The sequence below is a fragment of the Dasypus novemcinctus genome, chromosome 20 (genome assembly GCF_030445035.2).
Source record: "Dasypus novemcinctus isolate mDasNov1 chromosome 20, mDasNov1.1.hap2, whole genome shotgun sequence".
Classification (NCBI taxonomy): domain Eukaryota; kingdom Metazoa; phylum Chordata; class Mammalia; order Cingulata; family Dasypodidae; genus Dasypus; species Dasypus novemcinctus.
In genome coordinates this window covers 12,562,752-12,573,128 of record NC_080692.1, presented here as the reverse complement: position 1 = coordinate 12,573,128, position 10,377 = coordinate 12,562,752, and the positions used below count along the sequence as shown (strand labels likewise).

The 10,377-nt window shown below is 43.0% G+C and overlaps 1 protein-coding gene across 2 annotated transcripts in view; it reads left to right on the top strand.

Moving 5' to 3' along the window:
* The first annotated feature begins 2,903 nt into the window (after positions 1-2,903).
* The window catches only part of TAF3 (TATA-box binding protein associated factor 3), a 203,301-nt gene continuing 195,827 nt past the window's right edge, over positions 2,904-10,377 (top strand). For both annotated transcript variants that reach the window (XM_004447154.4, XM_058282430.2), the window contains exons 1-2: positions 2,904-3,301; positions 7,987-8,229. In XM_004447154.4, the coding sequence (XP_004447211.2) occupies positions 3,136-3,301; positions 7,987-8,229 (409 nt within the window). In that variant the 5' untranslated portion in view covers positions 2,904-3,135. The remainder of the gene's footprint in view (positions 3,302-7,986; positions 8,230-10,377) is intronic.

The window sequence follows — 10,377 nt, the reverse complement described above, 5'->3', positions numbered from 1 at the left end:
CTTCTGAAGGACTGAGGGATTAATTCCCCCAGCTGTTGGGAATGCTGTAGGCAGGCAGCCCTCAGCTGTTAACCCTCTTGGGAACTGCCTCGGCCCTTTCCGAGGCAGCCCACATCCAAGGCCCGATCACTGTGGGAATAAAAAGGCCAGGGCCCCCTTTCCTGAACTCAGGACAACTCTGACGGACTTGAATGCTCCTCATGGGGTTGGCTGAGGGCTTGTGTGTGAACAGCAGCGCCTCTCCCCTCCCAGTGCTGCTTCCACCTGTTCCCTCCCACAAGGACCACTGCTCTGCAGGCGGATCTCCATCTCAGAGACTGCTTCCTGGGGAATCCAACTTGTGCCAGTTTGTTCTGAGATGGGATCTGGAAGGTGAACTCTCCGCCACCTGGCTGGCAATGAGGATGTCATCACTAGGGGTCGATGGCGCACACACAAAAAACCAGCAAATGTGCAAGGGTAGTACCAGATTGTGTAGGCTGTAAAACCTTCACCAGTGATAAACTGGAATGGTATTACAGTGGAGCGCAGTGCACTAGCTGGTGTGATGTATCGATGTAGCAGATATTTGAGAAATATGGGGATGAACTATGGGGACCTTAAAATAATAGAGGCCAGGAGGCATGCTGGTGGAGAGGTAGTACAAGTAATCATGCAACCAGAACTGCCCACCACGAATTGCGCTCAGCCAGACCCACAGAGTCAAAAGGAAGAGTGAGCCCAGCAGCAATCTATTATAAGACAAAAGTGGTACACCTAGGAGTTATCATGAGCACTTGGGGTTTCTTCCTGGGAGGTCCCTCCTGGCTCAAGTAAAGTGTTGCTGTGGGGGTGGGAGGGAAGAAAGAGGGAGAGGGAGAGGGATAGAGAGAACAGCAAGGTGCAGGAGAAGGCAGGCCAGTCCCGCAGTTCATCCATTACAGTTTCAGCAGACTAGGGCGGCATAGGGGTTCCTTAGGACCAGGTGATGTGGGCAGACAAAGAGCCGAGCTTAGTTCATGGATAAATGGGCTTGGTATGTAGATGCCTGTCAGAAACAGACTGTGACTGCTCTACTGCCTGACTGTGGGGCCATGAAAAAAAGCAGAGAGGAGGAATCCTCCCAACGGGAAGGGTTTGGGCAGTGTCCAGCCAACCTGTCTGCTACAGAGACCGATGCCCACTCTCCAAGGAGACCAACCTACGCCTTGTTGGCAAGTGGACTGCATTGGGCCCTTGTCATCCTAGGAAGGGCAGCCGTTCTATTTAGTAGGAAGAGATACATATTCTGAGTATGGATTTGCCTTTCCTGCCCTCATTCTTTGATCCACTGGCATCTCCTAACACACTGTGTCAGACCAAGAGACCCATTTACAACCACGGAGGTGTGGGAGTGGACAAATGATCATGACGTCCACTGGCCATATCACATCCTGCACCACTCAGAAGCTGGCAGCCTTACACAACAAGGAATGACCCTTGAAGGTACAGCTGAAGGACCAGCTCGGAGGCAATGCCTCGTGAGGATGGGGTGCAATCCCCCAAGATGCAGTGCATACTTTAAATCAAAGACTTTTATTTGCTGGGCTCCCAGTAGGTATGGGATGGGAGCGGAAGCATGAGTTTATCCACTTACATCACGCCCAGCCACCCACTTAGGAGATTGTTCCTCTTGTCCCTGCAACTGAGTTTTGTAGATTGGATTACCAAAAAGGGGCATGTTTTCACTAGACACAGCAAGACTCCCATTCAAATTGAAGTTGAACCACCCGCCACCTGGCTGGCAGTGAGGATCTCATCACTAGGGGTAGATGGAGAACACACAAACCAACAGGACTCCCATTCAAATTGGCACCTTGGCCAAGAGACAGCAAGCAAAGAGGATGCACTGTGCAGGCAGGAGGAACTGACCCTGATTAACAGGAGGAAGTTAGGCTGCTCTCACACATGGGGGCAAGGAGGAATATGCTTGGCCTCCACGTGGTCTATTGGGGTGACTCTTGGTACTTTCTTGCCCAGTTTTGATGGCAATTTGACAAGTGTGACATCCAGAGTCTGAGAAAGGCATGGAGACCAGGCGTCTGGGACTTGCCACCGGGTAAGCCACTGAGGCCAGTAGTGGTGCTAGTTGAAGGTGAGAGGCATCTAGGATGGCTAGGAGACCAGGAAGGCAATGAGTATCAGTGAGACCTAGAGACAAGCTGTGGCGGTGGGGGTTGTAGTTTGTCTCCTCACCTTCCTCTTATGTTTCCCATAGGAAAAGAAGCCCCCCCAGAATCCTGGAGGAGCTGTTCCCCACACTTATGCAAAGAAGTGGATCTGAGGCTGCAAGGGGTGGACTGTAGTGAACACTGTAAGGTTGTCTTTAAGATGCTGATATTTTGCTATCATGAAGTTTTTGTCATTAATTTGGACTTTACAAGTTGTCTTAAAATATTTATCTTGATTGAGATTTTGGGGGCCCCTTAGAAAATTTTGCACCGACGCTCTAGTCCCGGCCCTGTTGCTTTGAAAGGCATGTTGAACAAAACGGATTTATTGAATTTATACAACGGTAAGCAGCTCAGGTTTTTTTTTTGAGCTGCAGCAGGATCGGAAGAGAAGCGCGTTTTCGCCGACTTGAATTCCCACCCTCAGCCCCGCCCCCGCACTCACAGCCGCCGGGATTCCCACGGGCCTCTGACGCCTTCGTCTCAATCTCAGATCCCAGTTCCCTTTCTGGTCCCTCGGATACGACAGTTTCCCTCTTCTTCCTCGTGAGAGCCCCAAGGGGACGCCTCGGCCGCCCGACTTCGGGGCGCACTCACCGCCCCAGGTCTTTGCAGCGTTGCCGGCAGGACTCCAGGCCTGGGAGTCGATGACCGCACGATCGACCTGGGCGAAAGGGGAGGAGCGCTTCTCATCGTCGCGCTCGGTGCTCGCTTAGTGCTGCCCGGCCCCGGCGACAGTCCAGCGGGAGGCGGAGCGAGCCCAAGATGGCGGCTCTCAGGCTGGCGCGCTCCGCGTCGCTGAGGCTTTGAGGGGGTCGCCAGGGGCCGGGGGGACGATTTCCCCGCCGCGGGGGCCCTGGAGGATGAGTCGGGACCTCTGCTAAGGTTAGGCGGAGTGGGTCGAGAGAAGCGGCATCGAGGGCTGCGGTGGAGTCAGCGGAGCGGGATGTGCGAGAGTTACTCCAGGTCGTTGTTGAGGGTCTCGGTGGCGCAGATCTGCCAGGCGCTGGGCTGGGACTCGGTGCAACTTAGCGCCTGCCACCTCCTCACGGACGTGCTACAGCGCTATCTGCAGCAGTTGGGACGGGGCTGCCATCGGTACTCTGAGCTCTGTGAGTACCTGGCTGGGTGCGGGAGGGTTGTTACCTCCGGCGAGTCACGAGTGACACCTTCAGTCTGCCCTTCCCTCTCTCAGCGTCCCGGAGTTTTTAGTTCTTCGCCCCTACCCCGAAACCTGGTTTGTGCTCGGCCTCCCACGCCGGGTCACTTCCACTGCTCCTTGAAACTCCAGGCATCCTTTTAGTACCGCTTCCTCATCCGCTAACTTCCCGCCACCAGGCTTGGAGCTCCGCTCCCAGCTCCATGCCCCCTTCTGTCTTCTCTGCTCTGCAGTGTGCATCAGTCTTTCTCATTGTCTCATGTTTGGTACAGGTAGGAGCCTCCCCTGATGCCTTACACCCCCCTTTTACCTTGGTCCCTTTCCTTCCTTGCCCGCAAACTACTACAACTAGTTGTCACAGGCGCTCCGTCTACCGGCCGTTTTATACAAGACTGGCCATTCTTTAGCTCATAACACATACTCTTTGACAGCTCTGCTCCGTTAGGGACACAGTTTCTTCTTTTTGGGTCTGTTTATTTCATAGATAACATCTCTGCTATTTCCCAGGATCAGCTTTGTCAGCTTCACTGATTAGATGAAATTTCACTTATATCGCCATTGATTTTCACTCTTTATGTTTCTATATGAGTGATGATCAAGGGGTGGTATAGGGATCATGGGAAATTTACCAGGGCTCTTTAGGTTATCTGGGCTACAGTACTTGTGGTTTTTAAGTGAATGTCTTGTAGTATCTGTATGTTAGTGTTTAATAATTTGGAATATTTAATAGAAGCCTCACATCCTCTCAGTGGTGTGAAGTGTGTGTATGGTGGTAGTGGTGGTGGGGACACTACCACTCATTTAAATTGGGGGACCTGATTGTTATGGTGGCAAGCTGGAGAACTGAGTGAAGTGTTTCATAGGATATTTTATTTTGTTAAAGCCGTTTTTAGCATGAAAAATTGAGACCCACAGATGTGTTTTGTTACTTAGGCCCCAAATTCCATTCCAGCTTACATGGTGCTGCAGAATAATCTGTCCATAACACAAATCTGGATGTGTCATTCTTAAAATCCTTCAGGTGTATTTCATTGGTTACAAGCTAAAAATCTAAACTCTTGAGCAGCACATAGTTCCCATTGTGAGCTAGCATTTTTCTTTTCTGCCATCCAACCTTCCCGGTCTGCCACCATGATGAGGTACCTGCCATTTCTGAAGCAGTATAAGTTATGTATTCCTATATGTATGCTGTTTCTTAGAATGCCCTTGACTCCCTGGTCCATCAGTAGTAGTACTTATCAACTGAGATTCACCAGTCTAGGAAACTCGTGTGACCTGCTGTCATAATTCTGTGCATAGTTCTGTTATGTTAATCACCTTGTTTTCTAATCATCTTGGTATGTCTCTCACCAGTCTCATCTCCTTTCCCCTCCCCAGGAGACTGTGGAACTCTATTTGTGTTCTGTTACCAAGTAGGGTACCATAATATAATAGGATTTATATATAATAGTATGCAGCAAATATTTTTTGACTGGGTTCTGTAACCTAGTATGATAACCCACTACTATAACAACTATTGACATCACTTTTTGAGTTAAAAAATGCATATCTTTTTGAATGTTTGATTTCATAGGTCTGCTAACCTAATTTTGGAACTGCCAAGTGACTCCTTCATTGCCATCTTGGAAGTAGCCACTAGCATAGTATTCTCTTGGCTTTTGCTTCCCTTTAGCCCATCCCCCTCCATGGTCCTTGAGTATATCATTACCCATTAGGCACAGTCCGGATTACATTTTTGCTACCAAGTTCCCTAAATAAGGGCAGCTGTTCTGCTCCTTTAAGTAATCAAATATCCCCTGAATAAATAGTGACCTTTCCTGCCTTATAGGCAGAACCAGAACATTGCTGGTACTCTGGGAAACTAGGTTGGCAGAAGTCACCAAGTGATCATTGTTATCACTAATGTGAACCTCTTTATTAATTACCTATTTTTTATAGTCAGTTTTCTTGATTTTAGTAAGAATGCAATTATCATGTTCATTATTCCCCGTCTTGGTTTGGTGACTTTTTAAAATGCTGATTCCTGGTTTCCTTTCTAGTTACAGACATTTTTAAGATTCTTTTTTCCTATACTATCCTTATTTTAAAATCATATCCTATAAACTTAGGTACCACTATGCAGTCTCATATTCTACCCCTTTAAATCCTTTTTGGCTTTTCAACAAACATTTATTGAGCACCACTTATGTACTACATCCTGTGCTAGATTTAAGAGTTACTGAGACACAATCCCTGCCCATAAAATATCAAAATGTCAACAAATCTGATGGCATTTGTTCCTTTAAAAAATTTTTTTCTTAAGTTAAAGCAAATATTGCAAGTGATTCTTAATTGACCAAATAACTAATTTTTGAGTTTCCCTAAGGTGATAATTTCTCAAAGCATTCAAGGCAGATGTTTTTGCATGTGTTATATTATGTGTTAAATATGTTTGCATGCAATGAAAGCAGATGTTCAGTAGTTCAGGATGACTTCAAGACTAGGACTACAACTTAATGGTATGATATGGACAGTAAATGCAAAGAATAAGGTAAAAGTGAAATGGTTGTGAGTTATGAATTCAGGATAGGATTACTTTACAGAAAAAAAATTTGAGTTGAGGTATGAAGTAGGTTATAAAACGTGGAGAGTATTCCATGTTAGAGGATAACATAAATGAGGAAGTTATGGAATAGAACATGATAAAAGTTCCAGTAAGGGTGACCAAATTGACAGATGTAGCCATTTCATTTGAAGGGCAGTAGAGGAAACTGTTAAGCAGAGTGAAATCAGGTTGTGGAGGGATTTAAAAGGTAGGTAGAGGGAAGCAGTTTTAGCTCAACTGATAGAGCGTCTGCCTACCGAATGGGAGGTCCAGGGTTTAAATCCAGGGCCTCTTGAACTGTGTGATGAGCTGGCTCACACGCAGTGCTGATGCAGGCAAGGAGTGCCGTGCCACACTGGGGTGTCTCCCATGTAGGGGAGCCCCATGCGCAAGGAGTGCACCCTGCAAGGAGAGCCACCCAGTGCGAAAGAAAGCACAGCCTGCCCAGGAGTGGCACCGCACACGTGAAGAGCTGACACAGCAAGATGACGCAACAAAAAGAGACACAGATTCCCGGTGCTGCTGACAAGAATGCAGGCGGACACAGAAGAACACACAGCAAATGAACACAAAGAGTAGACAAGCAGGGGAGGGAGAGAAATAAATAAAAAATAAAAATCTTTAAAAATAAAAAAAATAAAATAAAAATAAAAGCTAGGTAGAAGAATTAAACATATGGTAGGTGATAGGAAAACAGTGCATAAGTAGGGGGAACAATGTGATGAAAGTGCTGGGTAAGAGAGATTTAGTAGGAAAGAACTTGAAACTATATTTAGAGAGTGGAATAGAGAGAAAGAAAAAAAAAAATCTGAAATCTCTGGCAAAAAAAGAAAGGAAAAAAAAAATGTACCAGAGGTCTGGGGTTGAGATTGCAAAGGACAGGGAAGAATTCAAGATGATCATGTTTTTTTAGACTGAGAGAATAATGCCTTTAACGGAGGTGGAAGAGCTGATTATTTCAGTAAGAGGAAGAATGAATATTTTACTTCTTTTATTTTCCTTTTTCATACATTATAGAAGTAATCCATACTCACAGAAAAGTTCAGACTATACAAGTTTTTTAAGTTAGAAGTGAAGTCTCCTGCCCCATCTCTTTCCTTCCCCTGTGCTGCAGCTCCCCTCCTGTTAGCTGTTACCTTCCAGAACTGTACTGTATGTGTGCAAGCATGTGCCATGTCTAATTTTCACAAAATTCTCTTTCATTTTACAGTGTGATTTAATTTTGGACAGTGAGTTTGAAGTGATCATAGGAACTTTCAGTAAAAAGAAAAAAGTCCTTTAGGCTTTTGGAAATGGGGACCTGGAATTTAAATAAAAGATCTTAACTGAAAAATCACCTGGGGCTGGTAAGGGTAGGCATAGAAAAAAATGTCCTTTTGGAAAGAAAATTACACTATATCTAACTTTTTATCAGTGCTGTTAGCACCATGCCACTCTCTACCTACTTTTTTTATTTTTAAAGATTTATTTTATTTATCCGCCCCCCCCCACCCATTGTCTGCTCTCTGTGTCCATTCACTGTGTGTTCTTCTGTGACCGCTTCTATCCTTACCAGTGGCACCGGGAATCTGTGTTTCTTTTTTTTGTTGTGTCATCTTGCTGTGTCATTTGTGTGTGTGTGTGTGGTATGCGGTGCCATTCCTGGGCAGGCTGCACTTTCTCTCGCTCTGGACGGCTCTCCTTACAGGGTGCACTCCTTGTGCGTGGGGCTCCCCTACATGGGGAGCACCCCTGCATGGCAGGGCACTCCTTGCGCGCATCAGCACTGCGCATGGACCAGCTCCGCACAGGTCAAGGAGGCCCAGGGTTTCAACCATGGACCTCCTATGTGGTAGGCGGACGCCCTATCCCTTGGGCCAAGTCTGCTTCCCTCTATCTACTTTATATGGTATCTTCTAATCACATTTAAAAATTCATATGTAGACCACCTTTATGATCAAAGTCCTTCCTTGTAAATTTTCTGGAATTTAAAAAAATACTCTTTCCTTGGTAATTTAAACCATATTCATTGAATTTCCTTGAAATAATTTGATTTGCTTTTGACTTTGTTTCAGATGGCCGAACAGACCCAATTTTGGATGATGTTAGTGAAGCTTTCCAACTTATGGGGGTTAATCTTCATGAACTAGAAGACTATATTCACAATATTGAGCCTGTCACTTTCCCACATCAAATACCTTCATTTCCTGTTAGCAAGAACAATGTCCTTCAGTTTCCTCAACCTGGAAGTAAAGATGCAGAGGAAAGAAAAGAATACATTCCTGATTACATGCCACCCATTGTGTCTTCACAAGAAGGTTTGTGATTTTTTTGTTTGTATATTTTTTTGTAGTTCATATATTTGTGACTATTTAATGGATTTTTAAAAATCTTCTTAGCTTTCCTAATTAAATTATAAAATACTGTGTCAACATATGAATTCTAGAAATGCAACAGAAGTATTTTAATGTTATTTACAAATTATTCTAACCCTAAACCAACAAACTTGCAACTGGCATTACCAGGTAGAGCATGGCATAATCAAGGCAGTATCTGAGGAAGCATTTATTTCCTTTGTAAATTTTAAGTAGGGGAGAACAGAATGTGACCACACAGAGAAACCATTCAGTAGACATATCATATGAGAATGGAATTTTAAATACATTAGAAAATCTTTGAAACATAAACAGACATTGGGATAGCTTCTTTCCTCCCCCACTAATAGTAATGTAAGTTGAATGGCATTACCTATATGATTTTATATGTTTTATATTTAGGTTCGCTAAAGCATCAAAGAGACACATAATTTGTGGTCTATAATGTAGGTATAAAATATTTTTTCTTGTAAATAATGAAAAAGTTACAATTCATTTCTTAAAATATCCTCTTCTACTTTAATAGCATTTTGAAGTGTTACCTTACATGGAATAAGTTATTTTATAGTCTGTGTCAGTGTAGCCTCATCTGAAAAAGTGGGGAGATAATGGATGTAAACGGTAGGGGTTTATTGTCAGTTGGTGGGCCATCATCAAACACTCTGGAGCTCTAGTGCGGAGGACTGAACAGAGTGGCACTAGGGCTGTAATTAAATGTGCTGAGAATAAACCACCATATCCTTGCTTATTACTCGCTGTGATAGATGTGGAAAGAGCTTGCTATAACCTTTTGGAGAGTTTACATAATTTTCTGGTCTGAGCCCCTTGGGAAATAGATGCTGCTTGATAGCCTAGCACTATTCTACAAAGTATTTGGAGATTTAACACTAGGGGAAAAAAAACCTGAAGACAGGAATCTCTGTCACCAAGGTGTAGAACAGAAGTTCTGTATTCTCTCCTTTTGAATTTATTTGTAGTTATAACTTTATTACCTTTGAGGACGTCTTCTGTTTATATCTCTCTATGTAAAGTAGGTCTCTTTTAATCTCTTGACACTGTTTTATAACAGTGCTTGTGGTCTTAGAAACCTATATTTGTTCAGCTGCTTTAAACATATATTTTCTTTCTTTAAAAATGTAACATATGCATTTAAATATCACTGTTGTGAAAGGAGGATTCCTTGGGCAGAGACCTGATATTATTTGATTGAAAAGAACTTAGTAGTTTTTTATGGAGAGGTTATGGGTTTGAAATAGTCCTGGAATTCCTTTCCTTGCTTTTGTCATTAAAAATTATTTATTAAGCATCCTAAACATCTTCATGAAAGTAGCTGTTATTAATCCATGATATGTCCTCTTTTTTTTATTTTACTTTTTCTTTTTCTTATTATTTCTTGATATGTCTTCTTCTGCTTTGAGAATTAATCTTTGTATGGCTCTGAAATTTTTTTTGCAAAAAAGCCTACCTAGAAATACACAAAATCTGTGTTTATGCTAAGAAGACATGAATGATAATCAAATGGGTCGAAACTTGAGGCATTATATAGGAAGAAACTAAAGGAAAGTTACTAATATATGTAAATATATTTATTCTTACATTCTAAGAATCACTGGCACATCAGTGATTCTTAGAATGGTATGTGATTATAATTCTTGTATCAGTAACATAGACAGTGGTAAAGTTTAATAGGCAAGAATTATGTGCATTATCAAATGGCATGTGATTGAGCCAAAAGTACCAGTCTGTTTTTAACATTTTAGTCTGTATTCTCTGTGCCTTTGGGAGTTTTCTAAATCTTAGTATTTTGTGGTTTGCTTATATTTCTTACTTCTACTATACCTCCTAATTTAATGGTTAAATTAATATATATATTTTTTTGTATTTTTTAAAAATATGAACTCGAATGGGCAAAATGGATTAATCTTACTCCTTGGTTCATACACATTCTCATTATTGGTCCGTACATGACCTACATTTATTGTTTTAGATGGTTATTTAGTTATTTTTAATAATGTAATAAGCCCTAACAAACTCGTTATTCATAACCAAAGCCAGGGCTTTGATAATAATCTACATTTAGTCGTTTGGTCT